We start from the raw sequence: 18249 nt of genomic DNA on the forward strand, positions 1-18249 counted from the left end.
ACAGTCATCCTGCCAGCAGGAATAACTCTAGATGCAGGGACAGCTTGCCCGATATTGTGATAGCAACCTCCCCTGAGCTCCCCCATCAAAGGACTGCTGATGAAGTGCCAGCAGCAAAGAAAGACACATTCTTGTCGGTGACTTTGAACTGAAGCAATTTCCTTGACTCTGCAGGATCATGGTCCAACTTCTGAACTATTGTCAACTGCAAATTAAAAACAAACGAGCAAAACCAGAAGAAAGACAAAAGATGTGAATTAAGCCAGAGTAGCTTTGAGGCTAGACAGAAACCAAATTTGTGACTTATTGAATACATTATCTGCAGGGATTTCCTTGATGGTTCCATCACATCTGCACAAAAATATTCTGTAGTTGTTTGACAATTTTTATAGAGCTGGAATGATAACACAGTAATGTACAAAAATAAGCAAATATCATTTATGCAACCTTCAATTGTGCCTTAGTGTTTGAGTTCTTACATCCTAATTTGGGTTGGTTTGAGACAACAAATGGCCACGACTTTCACAACAAACAAGTACTGTGATTCAATAATTCTCCCAGATGCCGAGAATAATTCGTGTGAAATGACGGAAGATTCTAGTACAGATTATTTAATTAAACTATCTCCTTAATATTAAAGTAAGATTATGTTTGCTTCTGTATGCCCACAACAAAATAATATTCAATTATATGTGCCAAACAATATATGACAAAGAACCCAGTCACTGCTAACCTGACCATGAACATCTTTACAGAAGCCACTTGAGAGCCCTTCCACTCTCAGATGGCAGCTGCAGGTATGCTGGAGGCGGTTGCTAAGATACAGCATCTCTTCATCCTCATCCTGACCTGTATCACAGTGCAGCAGAGTGACAAGACACCCTTGCCACTGTTACAATGAGAACGTAAAAAAAAAAAAACCCACATAGGATTACCATGTGGATAGAAGAAACCACTTTGGCTATAATATAACAATGTCTCATAGACAATCAGCTATTTGCATCATCATGAACTTTGAAATGTAAGATGACAGGTTAATTATACAGCACTCCCACTGACAGTCAAATGTATCAAAAAGAATTCTTGCATAAAACAATAACATAGTTATCATTTATAGAATTGTACCTAATCAACAGCAAATCTTTTCTCAAGAAATAGTAAATATTTGAGTGAAATTGTCTTTTTGGTTTCCAAACAAACAGTACAACCTCTTGTTTCCTTGAGAAATATCAAATTCTACATATTGAATGTAGATGTATCTACCGGTACTCCTATCAACCTGTCACACAGAGCTACATAACGGGACTGTGATACTCAGTTGTCACAATATTTTAATACTGAGTCACAAAAGGGTTCAGATCTACCAGGTATTGTTTTAGAGATGCTTGAATTCAATGAAATAGGGAAAGGCAAATATGTCTATTAAAGATAATATAAAGTTTTGGTACCTCAAAAGTTTCCCTGAATTTCCTTGTCTTAGTTTGTGTTTCAGGTTAAAGTACATTTCATATAACTAACACTGTGAGACTTACTCGCCCCAAAGTGCTCTCATGTCTTAGTATGCATGCAATTAACTGCGACCAGCAGCCCCATAGCATGGCGTAATGGGACTTCGCATCGTAGCATTCAGGATCATGACAGATTTAGTATCGCGGGTAAATATCATCTTAAAATCCAAAAATTTCTTCAATTTGAAGACTTACCAATTAAGTTGAAGTATTGAAAACAGGCTTCGAGCAACGTTTGGTTCTGCCAATAGTCCCTTTCTGTTCGAATTGATGACTGAATGTGACTCGGTCGAGAGGACCTTGGGAGAGCTACATACACTGCATACTATGGCCAGCGCATGCGCACACAGTCATCACATGCGCACAAATTTCAAATCCATGAACGGATAAGATGTCTGTGTGCGCATGCGCTGGCCGTCAATTCAGTGTAGCTCTCCCAAGGTCCTCTCGACCGAGTCACATTCAGTCATCAATTCGAACAGAAAGGGAATATTGGTAAAAACCAAACGTTACCCGAAGCCTGTTTTCAATACTTCAACTTAACTGGTAAGTCTTCAAATTGAAGAAATTTTTGGATTTTAAGTTGATATTTACCCGCGATACTATATCTGTCATGATCCTGAATGCTACAATGCGAAGCCCCATTTAGCTATGCGTATGGGGCTGCTGGTCGCACTTAATAGCTATGCGTATGGGGCTGCACGCTGCTGGTCGCAGTTATCATGCATTATAAAATGGGTTCAAGAATGTAGCCAATAGGAAGCGCTGAAATGAGTCACGTGTGCTTTGGTTATTCTAGTCCCATCGCACTGCGTGTTAAATCCTATTGCCGATCGTCTGTGCGCGCGGCGGCTCCTTTGAATTGCATGCATACAGTACGCGCTGTTAATCCTGTAAACAACTTCTAGTTCGGGCTGCCGGCCGGCCGGCCTTCCTTCCCTTGTGCATAACATGTGTGGCGTACGTACAACGTATACTCTTATATGTACACTTTGCACAGTACAGTAGACCAAGCGTTGTGGGACTGGACGCGTACATGGAGTCACTTTGAAGGGCAAATCCAACGATTTAGCAGGTTAATTCTCACGCCGATTTCAGAGTATGTTGTCTAGTAGGCCTATATGAGGAGTCTATATCAAGTCTTTAAGGTTAAAGGGTGCATATTCTATGTAAAATAAGTAAGTTTTCATGCGGGAACTTAAGTGTCCGGAAACCCAACCTCCCATCATACTTATACTGTATGTGCGGGATTTCTGAGTGCGACGTGCGTAAATGTTTGGGACGAACATCTTCGGACGTCTTGACCCACAAAGGTACGTGAAAAACGCTGAAAAATGCTGTTAGTTTTCAAATTTTCGACCCATTTTATAAAACAAATGATGCACAGGATCATTTCGTGGCGTTAGTGGAGGCGTATCTCACTCTCGGGTATTTACAATGTAGTGCAACATGCACTCGGCTTCGCCTCGTGCATGTTTCACAATTGTAAATACCCTCGAGTGCGCTATACGCCTTCACTAACGCACTCTATCCTGTGCATCATTTGTATATTATAAAATGGGTTCAAGAATGTAGCCAATAGGAAGCGCTGAAATGAGACACACCTCCTTCCTTTACTTCAGTACAATTGCACTGCCTGTAATCCTATGGTAGATTGCCGATCGTCCGTGCGCGCGGCGGCTCCTTTGATGAATTGCATGCATACGCGCTGTCAATCCTGTAAACAACTTCTAGTTCGGGCTGCACCGGCCGGCCGGCCTGTCTTCCCTTGTGCATAACATGTGTGGCGTACGTACGTATACTCTACTAAGGTGCACTTTGTACAGTACAGTAGACCAAGCGTTATGGGACCGGACGCGTACATGGAGTCATTTTGAAGAGCAAATCCAACGATTTAGCAGGTTAATTCTCACGCCGTTTTCAGAGTATGTTGTCTAGTAGGCCTATATGAGGAGTCTATATCAAGTCTTTAAGGTAAAGGGTGCATATTCTATGTAAAATAAGTAAGTTTTCATGCGGGAACTTAAGTGTCCGGAAACCCAACCCCCCATTATACTTATACTGTATGTGCGGGACTTCCGCGAGTGCGACGTGCGTAAATGTTTGGGACGAACATCTTCGGACGTCTTGACCCACAAAGGTACGTGAAAAACGCTGAAAATGATGTTAGTTTTCGAATTTTCGACCCATTTTATAAAACAAATGATGCACAGGATTATTTCGTGGCGTTAGTGGAGGCGTAGCTCACTCTCGGGTATTTACAATGTAGTGCAACATGCACTCGGCTTCGCCTCGTGCATGTTTCACAATTGTAAATACCCTCGAGTGCACCACGCCTACACTAACACACTCTATCCTGTGCATCATTTGTATATTATAAAATGGGTTCAAGAATGTAGCCAATTGGAAGCGCTGAAATGAGTCACGTGTGCATGCATTAATTTTTACTATCATGCACGGCCTTGCAAAAAAGCGTAAAGTCACTGACGTCACAATGTTTACACTAGCAGTGCGCACTTAATCAGTTGTTACAAGTGCGTCGCGCGCTACCATACGCGCTGTCAATCCTGTAAACAACTTCTCGTTCGGGCTGCCAGCCGGCCTTTCTTGTGCACAACAATCATGTGGCGTACGTATACACTTATACGTACAGTACTTACATGTGCGGGATTTCCGAGTGCGACGTGCGTAAATGTTTGGGACGAACATCCTCGGACGTCTTGACCCACAAAGGTATGTGAAAAACACTGACAAATGCTGTTAGTTTTCGAATTTTCGACCCATTTTATAAAACAAATGATGCACAGGATTATTTTGTGGCGTTAGTGGAGGCGTAGCTCACTCTCAGGTATTTACAATGTAGTGCAACATGCACGAGGCTTCGCCTCGTGCATGTTTCACAATTGTAAATACCCTCGAGTGCACTATACGCCTACACTAACGCACTCTATCCTGTGCATCATTTGTATAATAATGGTTTCGTATAATACGTGTACTACCTTGCCGCCCTACGGCGTCGCATACTAGTAAACGGCTCTGGATTGCATGATTACTATACAAAGACATGAGAGCACTTTGGGGCGAGTAAGTCTCACAGTGTTAGTTATATGAAAGGTACTTTAACCTGACACACAAACTAAGACAAGGAAATTCAGGGAAACTTTTGAGGTACCAAAACTTTATATTCTAACACATGGATTTGTTAACCAATGGAGGACCCCACCCCAAAGTTGTCTCCTTCATGCTGCGGAATTTTATCACCTTACTTACCTCATCTCCTTTCACTAGCAAAGCATGACAGTATTGTATGAAGTCGGAGATCAGCCTGGTGTCCAAGCCCAAGCTCTGCAGGATGCTGATATCATCAATCAGCACTAAAACGTTGGAATATGGTTGTGCACCAGTCTCTTTTGTCAGGCTGTCTCTCAGAATGTTGTAGAGAGGATTCATTGACCCTGACCTATCATTGAAGAGAATACCATAACAAGCAGAATTAATGGCAAACTGCTGGACTGCCTTCTCATTTTGCTAATGATGCATATTCAAACTACATCTCTGGTTTTATAAGAAACACATGGTAGGCTTCAGATCAACAACAATTACCCTGCTTTTCAGTGACTAATCCAAAGACCAAACAATGCTGGTTTAATAGTCTTTTGGGATGCTAGTAGTAATTGTTAGGGTCAGTCTCATCTGTAAATACCACAAGATGTAAGAAAAAAAATATGTATATACATAATTCCACTGTTCACATTTTACCATAACGATGCATTGCCCCGAGACATAACTAGTGTATGTTTATTCCAATTAGTATCAGCATGTAAAGTTGCACGCAGGACATGATAGGAGGCAAATGAATAAAATGTAGAAGATTTCAAACTACTGGATTCCAACTCATGAACCTTGCTAGCATATATTTATGAGTTCATACACTTTAAAAATGTAACACATACTGTATACACCATGTACTTAGTGAGTCTAATTTTTTTTTTTTTCGAATTGAGACTTCCTAATAATTTTAAGAGTAGTAAAATTCACAATTGTGGAGTAAGTACTAAACTAAAAAATGCATACCGTGTGCATACCAATTCAAGTCAGGATCAGAGTTAACATTTTTGTGTGTTTTTAAATTTGCGAATGGCACTCGACTTGTAAAATTTGTGAAAATAGATACCCTGCTAAGTATTCAGCGTACACAGTACACTCCAAGCAAATCTCTCAGTTTTAAACAAATAACATTTCAACGCAAGTGTGAATGGCCCTATTGCTTTACAAGTCCACCTGATAGATATAAAGAAAGTGAGCATGGTCCATAGAGTGTGGCTTGTCACACACAGAAAGGATGAGTGAAAACCCTCCCTCAGGGTTGCCAACTGACCTGATGCAGTCCTGTAGAACACAGTCCTCCCTCTCTTCCTGCAATAGACTTCCTTTCACCAAGGGAATGCAGTACTGCAGGCCGCTGATAAACTCAAGCTGGCCTGATGTCTTGGCTGCTGGCAAATTTACACCCTATGGACAGAAATACAAATCCAAACAATCAATTTAGGGTTTAAATTTTTTTTTCCTTCATGCAGTATATAACTATCATACAGCAATGAAAGCTTCTGTCAATAACTTATGCTGAAAAATATGTCATTTCTTATGATAAAATGTACAAGTTTCAGAAGTATGTTTTGATTCATCATGAACTAGGCAATTTAGTTCCTAATATCTACTGATATCTTTATAGAGCTGCAAGACTCTGTATCAGGCTAGCTATGCTCACAATCCTATTGGATGTAATATGTCACTTCTCTTCACTTGTCTGGTTTTTGTTCATTGGTATGTGGTTTGTTTTTTTTCCTTATATTCAAAACTATCTGGAAAAGGGTCACTCAATAGATTTCAATCTTGATGAGGAGCATACTTACTAGTTTCTGTGAGACAGCACTGTAGTGACTAAAAGACTGTGCTAGGCCAAGAAATATCACCTTACAACCACCTTAAAACGAAATAAGTAAACACACAAAAAATATGAAAGAACCCAAGTTCAATCTCTGTGAAGTCATTGGGTATGGTTTTATACCATACCTATGGCTGCAAAGAAAGATGACTTTCATAGGCTGAGCTTAAGTGTACTGGTTAACTTGGTACTAGCCAATCATCCTGCTCAGAACTTCCATTTTTGGTGTCTTTCATATTTAAAAAAAAAAAATGAAGCTCAGTAACTTCTGAATGTCTACCTTGCATTGTCAATTAACTTGATGGAGATGATAGTCTGATTCATGTCACATACACATTACAATACTTCCTCTAGTATATAAATATATCAGCTATAATTAATCTGTAATCATTCTCTGCATGATACTCTGTCACTGCAACGCCACATCATACTGCTGCCGGCACTGAAGGATAAAATAAAGTCAAATGGTAATCTCATATTTCCAATCCTACATGAAGCACTCCAGAAGCAAAATTTTTGACATCTGCCATTTTAACACAAAATTTACTTGCAATAGTAGAGTCATCTTAACCCCATGTACCCAGGCACTTATGATAATTTGCCAAGCTTTTTCATCTGTAATCAACTCATCCATTGAAACTTGATACCAGTATTATATTTTAAATAATTACACTGAGAAGGGAAGAAAATTACATGAATATCAGTTGGAGTGAAATATGTCAGACTCCACAACTTACTCTTCAGATACCATGACAGGAAGTGATGAATGAGGAAGCTTGCATCAGCATCATCTGCTTCTGTCACAAGAAAGAAGTTCCCCTAGGAGAAAATAATACAATTTTCATTTTTATTTACAAGTCTTAGATAATATCTTAAACTCACAAGAGAAAGTAAGAGTACCTGGTAACAGAAAACAGAGAGGAAAAGAGGATTTGAGCAAAATCTTGTCCATTTTCTGCAGATGGTCTTTCCAAGGGATAAATTATTAACTCTTTATGTGCCATGGTGGAAACGCCCTGTGTGCCACGTTATTCTGAGACACGAAGGTAGTCCTGCTTTGAGAAAGAATTCTGTTTTTCCAATTTGTATAACTTCTACAAATTTCTGTAAGATGGACATAATAGTAGGCAAAGTTAAAGAGGAATGCCAAGCTTTGTTTCGATATAAATTGTATGAAGAATCTATTTTCAATGTTTCTTTTGTATGACCAGTTGCTACATTACTCTAAAGGCATGACTTTTGCACATAAAACCGTGACAGAAACTTAGAATGTACAAGCAAATCTAGATGGGAACACCGCTTGATACGAGAGATTTCACCACATAGAATGCGAGCTGTATAAGACAGGAACAAAAGCACGAGAAACGCTTTCATTGTGCCGCGGGATTAGCAGTGATTAGCGATTTATCGATCGGTTTTGGCGGCTTTGTTTGTTGAGCAGAATATGCGAAGTTGGCACGCCGTCGACTGAGTCGGACGTGCGAACGTGGCACATAAAGAGTTAATAGTCTACAAACTAACACAGAACTTGAAGTTGTAGTCATGTGCTGATGTAGAAACCCAGTTGTGGTATTTGTCTGAAGTCCCATGTCACACAAAATAGGATCTCTGACAGCAAGATACAGTAAACTCACAGAATAACGGTGTAATCACAGTATAAAATAGACTAAAGGATACAATCCATTACTGTTCACAAAAAGTCACTTGCTTTGAATCAAAATAAATACCAGGTAACTACAAAAAGAAACAGACAGTATTTAGCATATTCTGGACAACACAAACAAAATCTCAACTACTTTGAGTAGATGGTAATTTAGTATGAAGACTTGGGCGTGTGTTGTGTAATGTTCATTCCGCACTACACGCATGTGTATACACACTTAGCAGCAACGCCTCTCACTAATAGTAGTCAAAACGTCAGACACAAAAGTTGTGCATTGCAAATTGGAGTTTTATTCAGAGATGTTGGTTTTAGAGTTTCATTAGAGCTAGTAGTTCTTTCACAAAATAAGCAGTCAGTATTTATACCGTATTAGGCGATTTATAACAAGGGAGTGCCTTTGTCAGTCAAAACAGGGAAAACGTCAAAAGACACAAACCACTGCTCATTGCTGACAGTAATAACAGCATTTGGGAACTATTTAATTAGCGGCAGCCCCGGAAGTACAGTGGTCAGGTGGTGACCTTTGACAAGCCAAATTAGAGAGAACTTAAATCATTTTTAATACAAAGAATTGCAGGATCCAAAATAACTCTGTGAATAGACATGCTGGTGAGTGGAGGTTTCTCAAATGTGACCGTGCATCATAACTTAAACAAACAAAAAATCGCACCCCTTGATTTTATGTGTGGACTCAAAAAAGGTGAAACAGATCAACCAAGTCAATCTTCAGTTTTTCATATTTTCCGAAAGAGCTATTCTTTTGAAAGAAAGATATTATTCAGTTGGGTGAAGGCTCAGGTTTGAGTTTCTTCAGTTTGTCTCCCTCTAGAAATGAAAACCTTCACCCCTCTGAATAATATCTTTCTTTCATTTATCCTATGCCTTGTCCGCCTTGGACTACTTAACATAACAATGTCGGAATCTCGGAGCTTGGGTATTTGTTCCATGTTCATCGTGTCACTGCCGGCAACCAGGGACAGCCTGGTGGTAGTGTCGCTGCCCGGAAAGCAGTCTTAGATGACAGGTTCGAGTCCCACTGGTTCCTTTTTTTCCGACATGTTTGTTAATTTACAGATCAGCAGTTGCGATCTTAACAAATTTTCATTTGTAGAGGGAGACAAATTGAAGAAACTCAAACCTGAGCTATTCTTTTTCTACATTATCCTTAAGTTTGGGATCATAAAATGAATGGGAAAGTGTGTTTTCAGCAGTTTTTCTACAACCCATTTTTCGGAAAGTAGAGAGATCAGGTATATTGATAGAGGTCCCTCTTCATTCTTGAAAATTCTTTGCACACTCTTCACTTTCAACACTAGAATAACTTTTGAAAGGATAATGCTACTACTTTGAAAGTTGACATTAATCATGGGCAGAATGTGTTTACAGGGCATGATCAATGTCAACTTAATCTGATAATCCCTTCATTGTTGTCACTCCAATGGTTTACATGCTGTTCTTTTTTGTCCATTTCATCACTCAGCTATTCAGTTTGGTAAAGATTAAGCGCTTGAATAGACCTCTTAAGAGGAGAAAGAGAGAGAGAGGGAGGGGGGGGGGGGGGGGAGGGAGGGAGAGAGAGAGGGGGGGGGGGGAGGGAGGGAAAGATCCAAAATGGGGAGGAGAGTGAAAGTGTGACTGTGAAGTAACTTGAGATACAAAAATGTATGCTACAGTAACAAATGCAGTCACTGAGTTTGATAGACAAGAACCATTTATAATATCCTAGATGATTTAAGGGGGCGTTCGTGCAGAGGAAGGGGGTCCCATGCATGAAGCCAGACTTGTCTACATAAAAACACCTTGAGAAGAACGGTCTGTTTAACCTTGGTCAAGATACTGTATAAGCTGTTATTTTCGCGAGGGTTTAATTTTCGTGAATTTCGCGAATCATAGTTGGATTGATAATTCAACAACGCGCGAAATTGTCTCCATGCACTTTGTTAATAGAGCATTAACGTAAGCATCGGCGTCGATTCGCGAAAACAACATCTCGTGAAAATGTCTGCGACCTCATCAATCGCGAAAATATCTGTACGCGAAAATAACAGCGTATACAGTAGGTGATTGAAACGTCCTGATATAACACTGTGACTATCTAACGTTAGATCTCTAATCACTGCACTGTGGGGAAGCTGAAACATGTGATGCCATTGATTATGTGAACAAAAATATCAATATTATTTTGAGGTCATGAAAACCATGCAACGTTTAAAGGGCACCTTAATTCTTGTAGAGCGTCTACTATACTTGTATGTACTATGGCTAGGGGATCTACGGTATACTTGTACACTGGTACAAATGACTGCCTGGTGTTCACATCTCAGCAAAGACCTAAATCTGTCAGCTGAGTCTTGCCGTAGCTATTCCGCCGATTTGGAATTCTGAACACAGTTGAGCCAGAGGTGCGCACTAACCGTTAGAATGGGTCTATTGTCAATAAAATCAGCAGACAGACAGACAGCTCAGTATGGCTGTCCAGGGTAAATATCTTGATTCTTGGATAACCGAAACTGATTTCTTGGTAAAGTATGAATGTAAACAATAATAACAAAGTTGCTAAATGAAGCTTAGTGTACTTCTCAGCTAACTGTTAGGTGTTACTGTTACTTATACGCGTTAGTGTTACGCCTAACTTCCACATTACTAACAACGTTCCGCGAAGCACGAGGAACTGCAATGCGAACAGTGGCTCCTCTAGCCGGGTGGCCGGAAGCACCGGTGAGGACACCTCACCTTCGGTGGGACAGATGTCGATCCGCTGCTGGAGCTGCACCCGAGGTGGAGATTGAGCTCATCAAACATTGTCCAGCTTTTTATTCACACCAAGACGGTTTCTCTGATTTATAATTTCTTTTTAAAGATGTCGTATAGATTATAGGTCATCGTACATGTTTCAACACAGTCCACGCAGGTTCATTTGTTCAGATTTTCGTTCAGGTTTCACCGTCTGCTTGTCGATCGCGATCTCCGAAACATACGATGCTGATGACAGATGACCGATACGATGGATATATCATGGTCCAAATTCTCCAATGATACAGCGCCCTCAAGCGTACAGTCGCTGTGTGGATGCGCCGTCTGGTCTTTTCTTGTGAATGCTTTCTTCTTCCTTCAGATACTGACAATCAAATTTAAACTGTGTTTGTTCCTCTATTCTTCAAGTCGAATTAATTGGTTTTAGCTGATGTTCATGATATTCAGTAATTGACGAAAGTATTGTGGAAGACAAGTTTATCCATTTAAATTGAAAGATTGCTGGGCAAGTAGTGGCAATATCAAGCTGGAGAAACTACCTTGGTTTTTAAATCTTCATTGAATCTGGAGACCCTTTCACAGGATGGAAATATTCTATTTTTTTTTATATACCACAATAATAAAAACATACTCCAGTAGTTAATCCAGATTAAATCAAAGATTTATAATGTCTTAACATCATAATATGTTAAGTGGATGCCATGACAGGTTGCTGAGCTGGTCCAAAGTAAGGTCTTACTTAAAAAATATATACATATATATTTCCAAAAAGCTATCAAGAGATAACTTTTAATATCTTTAACAAGAAAATATACCTGTACACTATATCAAAGATAATGTTTCATTTTGGAGAAGATGTACTATGTAATGATTTCAGTTATTTTTTTTTTTTTGTTAGGCCCCCTCAAAAACAAAAAACAAAACAAAACAAAAACAGAATAATACTTTTAAATTGTTAAGGCATAGCAATAGTGAATTTTCCAAAAACAAGAGTTACAAGTACATTGAGTAATGTGTCAAACAAAATGAATCAATTCTTTCCTTTCCTTCTTCACAATGCCATAATTCCAGCATTGGACAACATAACTGTCTTTCTTTTTTTCTGTCAGCTATGACATTATCCTACCTATCCCTTTCATTTTTTTTTATATATATCTGCCTGTCTTTCTTCCCCTCTCCTCTTTCTCTTATCCCTTTCTCTCACTTGCTGTATATATCATCTTTATATGTTTATTATATACATATATATATATATATACATATGAAGAGTTTGTTCGCAAAAACCGATAAGTCCATATTTGCCAAATGGAGATATTTGCGATTAAAGATTAAGAAAAATAAAGAGAATAAGAAAATTTTTGCTTCTTTTGACCATAACTTCAAAAATGTATCTTTATATGTAGTGACCAATGTATCATTTAAAAGGTATTATTTTGTACATTATGACAGAGACGGCACTTCAAAATCTTCAAAAATGGACTTATCGGTTTTTGCGAACAAACTCTTTATATATGTGTATATATATATATATATATATATATATATATATATGAAGAGTTTGTTCGCAAAAACCGATAAGTCCATATTTGCCAAATGGAGATATTTGCGATTAAAGGTCAAGAAAAATAAAGAGAATAATAAGAAAAATCTTGCTTCTTTTGACCCTAACTTTAAAAATGTACCTCTATATGTAATGACCAATATATCATTTAAAAGGTATTATTTTGTACTTTATGACAGAAACCGTACTTCAAAATCTTAAAAAATGGACTTATCGGTTTTTGCGAATAAACTCTTCATATATATATATATATATATATATATATACACACACATGTATATATATATATATATATATATATATATATATATATATATATATATATATATATTGCACAATTATTTTCAGCATTGATTTAATAACTTTATCAAAAAATTGAAGACAATATTTTTGGAAACAAGATTGTCATTCTGTTGGTCTGTAATTGTCACAGTTGCCATGCCACGTACTGTTGTCTAAAATTATAGAAGTGGTGTATCAGCAAATCATTATTTGTCTACCTTTGTGACTTGTGCTGTCACGTGTCTGTGTGCATAGGGTTTGATACTCTCACATTTTGTTTGTTAGTTCTATGTGTTCTATCATCAATGCATTCTGACAATGCACAAAATCCATCAGTGCAAGGGTCAATGCTATTCAGTATTTAGAAGGATTCAGTATTAGTACTATACTATTCAGTATTTATAGGGATCAATTTGATGTCATTAATACTGAATACTTCTTGCTATCTCACTGCACAGCTTGCCCTGAATCCAAAGTTATTGTATCATAAGCACCAAACAAGAGGAACCATCATGTCCCAGTAGGTGTAGGGTAAATGGAGGAATGCTAAATGTACAAATGTAATGGATTGAAGATGTCGTAAGGCATTGGAGAGATGAATGAGTCTAGGTAAGCTGTGCAACTGAATTCTACTATTTCTCCGCCCAAATGCTATCTCCACATCATTCTGTCCCAAATTCTTTATACAAGGAAAATTATGACAAAAGATTTCTTGGGAGGAAAAAAAAAACAATTCCTCTTTTGTCAAACCTTTCATTCCGAACATGGGGCTGCAATCTATCCCAAATTTTGAGCTGACCATGCTTTACTATGTTTCAAAGACACTGTTTACTAGCACAGATATAAAAACACACCAAACAGGATACTATACATAGACATAAGACATAAGGACAAACTGACTGCTCTCACATACCAACTGACAATCAGAGAACCAGACAACAGAAGTTTAGAGAGACAGCCATGTCATGTATCATCCTCTTCATAACATTTGATGTCATTTAATACTCGACTTGAGCAAAATATATTCATATAAAACAAATGCTTTGGTATGACACTTAGCTATAGACAAAGCAAACAGTGACACAATAATTCCATACATTCAACAATACACACTACCATCATTTCTTTTTCTGACATTGATTTGTGACAGTTTTGAGAACAATTGTTGCTACATCTCATCAGAACTTCATCACAATTACATAGATCATCTGCCCAAGTATTACATATATTTCATATCCCTACCACCTTTTGACATATGAATCAAGACAATGATCAAACCCAATGGAAAGTATAAACTTAATCACAAATGAAAAGAAGATCATGGTACCAAAATGAGAAATTCAACTGCTCTCAAATTCAAGCAATACCGGCTTCATAATGCATTAACAAGGGAGTACATGCACAACACATGACCCTGTACACTGTAAATGTACAATGTAATGTTAAGTCTGTTTGTTGGTAATATGCTGAAGGCTTGACATGGTGGTGAAAAAGAAAATAGTACTATGCTATCTCCTTAGAAAAAAAAAAAGATCAACTGCTTCTTGTGCACTGATGCCAAAAAAAAAAAATGAAAGTTGAGCATACAGAAAATGAAAGGTTTGTTAAATCATTGTACATGTACTATTCAAAAGAAAGTGTATATGTGACACTAACATCAGCCTTATGTGTAACAAATCACAAGTTATATTTTGAATTTATCTATTCACCTGGACTACATATACTAAAGTAAGCTTGGTAATATTTAAGTTTGAAATATCCAAGTGAAAACCCACCTTAACCCCCTAAGACACATTACTTAATACAATTCTAATTTTTGTATGTTGTAAATCATTTTAATGATTCACAATATAGGACATATAAATACAGAAATATGTGCCATATACAAATTTATCATTCAAAAATACAGAGGAATTGGATTTCTGCTTCTGCTATGAGATGCATGTTAATTCCATACGTTTATCACATCTTAGTACAACATACATCATGAATACATTACAAAGAAACAAAGCTGATACAAAAATTGAAAAAAAAAAAACCAACAACAACAGCACAGCATCATCTGCACCACCCCATGATACAATGTATCTAGAACAGGAAAACAACTTACAATGATCACCCTCATTGGTCCAAACATATTAGGTTGCTGTGACAGGAAATGAAAGCATAATCAAAATGTTTTTGTGTTTGTGTTTGTATGAAGAGTGTGTCTCAACGTTGCAGAGGCTCAAACTCTCCCATTTTCGACGGGAGATCTCCCGCCGAAAGCCCATTTTTGCAAAATCTCCCGTTCTCCCGCTTGAGATTCAATTTCTCCTGCCCTGGCTCTGTGTCTCTCGCCTGTAATGATTTCTTACTTTAATTAGTATCATCGTACGTTGAAAAATAAGCCTTAGATACCACGAGAGAGCATCTAGAACCCTAGAGCTTCCACGGCCCTTAAGCGGGCCCTGGACCCCGGCTGCAAGGAACTTCGCGCTTTGCACTCTTAATGTGCGCTTCGCGCCTATCAAGTTGGAGTCTCCGATTTGCTAGGGGTTTCAGGCGGGAGAATCTCCAGATCAGAAGGTGCTTGGGGTTGGAGTCTCTGATGTTGTGTGATATGGAGGTACCAAAGTGCATTTATTTTGTTAACAATTGACTATGTAAGCTTTCATGTAGAACTAAAAACTCTTTTGTAAGCATGGCCCTACACACATTTCATGCAGCTCCTGCCATTTTTGTTTCAAGTGTGAGTACAAATTGAAATCATGACTTTCCCAGACATGTTTATCAAATCATGTTTGGCCAGTCATGGTGTTGTGGTATTGTCCAAAAAAAGTGTTGCATGACTGTGTGGATGCATTTGAAAGCTTAATGGTGTGACCTCTTAATCAAAGGGATTGTATAGTTTTGGTTGAGACCTAACTTGGGGTTTCTAACTTTTTTTGATGAGATCATGAGAAACCTCTTGTGAGATATGAAAGAGCATGTAATTCCAAGAGAGATTCAAAGTTTATTTGATGAAAATTGCTTTTGGAATGGCTGAGATATCCACAACAGACCAATTGTAATAAAAGGTGGGACCCACCTTTTACTAGGATCGCTTTGTTTTACTTTGTTTTTTAATGTCTCGGCCATTCCAAAACCGATTTTCATCTGATAAACTTTGAATTCCTCTTAGAATGGTATGCTCTGTATTATTTCATAAGTGGTTTCTTGGTATCTCGCGAAAAAAAAGTTAAAAGCCCAAATCCTCATCTCCGCCAATACTGTACCATCCCTTTAAAACATGATTGAGGATATACCATATGGTCCCTACCTTGACGTTGCATTCATTTCTGCCACGGTGCATGCATGTACATTTTATTGTATATACTAGACAATGCTCTTGCATGTATATGCCTCAAAAGTTACCTACTTGATAAATAAAGCCATAGAGATTGTGACACAGCAGTAGATCAGAAAAGTTTGATGTTGAATTGTGTGGACAGTAATTTCTGTGTAACTATTTCACCTTTAACATGTGTACATTGTACACATGTTTAACAACAGTGAATATAAAGGATGAATATTGTGTGAAGTTTGATGATGCATGTACGAATGTGTATATACCTCATAATTGAGCATTATGTATGTATGCATGTATATTTGTAGTGTATATGTATGTATGTGTGTGTGTGTATCCATGTACCTAGTATGTATACAGTGGTACATGAAATTATAGGACCAGGAGAGTGGCCTTCAGAATACACAGGTAATCTACATCTGACAAATAAGGTTGTTATCTACATGTACATTACTAGAGACTCACACCTTCATGATAGGAGATTTACTACTTTGAATGTGTCCAAAATCTGCATCGCACAAAATCACATAAAGCACCATAAAGATGTGCAGATCACAATCTCTTCTCCAAAACACTCACAGAACATCCTTGCCCAGTTGAATTGTTATGTCTGAAAAGAGACTTCACATCAGGCAAGCTTAGGCAATGATGTTATTTGAAAGTAGGCTGCAAATATTGGGCATACAGCAAGGTTTCATACAATTACATTCTAAAGGGAAAGAAGTCCACAGGTGACATAAATATTCAGGGACTGGGGCTAGTGTCATGGCTGTTACTGTCATTGCTTGAATAATCACCATAGTAACCATGATAATTTTATACCGTCACTCTTAATATCATACTTTTAGTAAATTTCCTTTCAAAAAAGTACTGCCTAAACTTAGCAAAATAATGCTGAAATATTACTTGAAATCAGAGGCACACATGAATTGGTAGTGATTATCAAATTGAAGAGATGTCCTCCAATATTCTTCCATTGTCAATATTATCAATACTAGCAATATCACAAACATCATTACCAAACTGTTTTCTTCCAATGCTAGAGTTGCACATGTACAATGTAACTTAACATATCATCACCATCATGATATACTATCCCTCCATGTTTAACAATACATGTAATTTGGCAAGAGAAAGAGAAAAAATAATTCATCTCATATTGACCAAGTACTGATGTGCTATTTGAACATTTGTGTATTTACAACAGGCTAGGCAGAAAACTCCATCCTGTGATAGTGTCATGGTATGACTCATAGCCCATGTTTGCCGCTCCCACCTTAGTGGCACAACTGTATGAATATCACAGGGGATAGAGAAGCATCTAATGAAAATGTGCTGCTCTTTAGCGGGAAGGAACAATCCTCTCTAAGTGCACAATCAAATTTCAGGGGAAACTAGATATATCGCTATGGCGACTGATATGCCTCCGCCATAATGCATGGTTCTCCTAATAGGTGTATAGTACAATGTCTTGACAATGTGTGATGACAGTTTCACACAATTGGCAAAATATTAAAATGACAGGTTTGACACAAATGTGCTGAATGTTCACTTTCCTAGAACTAGGTTCAATTGGATGAATGATTAAAATGTCAGAGTGCAGGTATTTGGGGAACTGATGATTTTTACTTGACTTTTGACCCTTTTATAAGTTTATGCATTAAGCAATTTTCAAGGTATTGAGAAAAAGTATAATTTCAGTATCAAATGGGAAAATAGCATTATCTAAACCTTTCGTTTGACCTTTGACCTCACAGTTCCACAGAGAATCACTGTTAGGTAGAACATGTATAAATATGTAAGTTTCATGATGATACCTTGATCTACTTTCGAGATATGGAGGAAAAAGTGCAATTTAGCACTTTCACTTGACCTTTGACCTTTTGACCTTTGGGCAAGAAACTTCCCCAAAAATGTAGGTAATACATGCCATACATCAAGTTAAAAAAAAACACCCTTCAGGCATATTGCATTTTAAGGATAGTGATATTTTGAGGAGTTGACCTTGACCTTTGACCCCCCTGACCTTTGACCCATGACCCCCAACTTCCCTAGATAATCACTGCCCATCGGTACAAGCATATATACTAAGTTCCATGAAGATACCTTGAACCATTTGCGAGATATGGAGAAAAACATGAAATTTCATTTTTTTTTTCACAAAATGACCTGTGACCTTTGACCTTTGACCCTGTGACCCTAAAATCC

The 18249-nt window shown here is 37.9% G+C and overlaps 1 protein-coding gene across 1 annotated transcript; it reads right to left on the reverse strand.

The window, feature by feature from the left end:
* Nucleotides 1-766: 766 nt before the first annotated feature.
* Nucleotides 767-11029, reverse strand: LOC139727828 (elongator complex protein 6-like; the record flags this gene model as incomplete). The annotated part of the gene is made up of 6 exons (XM_071638800.1): nucleotides 10850-11029; nucleotides 7191-7272; nucleotides 6422-6492; nucleotides 5887-6020; nucleotides 4779-4968; nucleotides 767-889 (listed from the first exon to the last, which is right to left on the reverse strand). Coding segments are annotated over exons 1-6 (669 nt in total), but the record flags the coding sequence as incomplete, so codon positions are not given.
* Nucleotides 11030-18249: the final 7220 nt, after the last annotated feature.

The sequence above is a fragment of the Diadema antillarum genome, unplaced genomic scaffold (genome assembly GCF_040938485.1).
Source record: "Diadema antillarum isolate AM-2024a unplaced genomic scaffold, OU_Dant_1.0 seq00000156_RagTag, whole genome shotgun sequence".
Classification (NCBI taxonomy): domain Eukaryota; kingdom Metazoa; phylum Echinodermata; class Echinoidea; order Diadematoida; family Diadematidae; genus Diadema; species Diadema antillarum.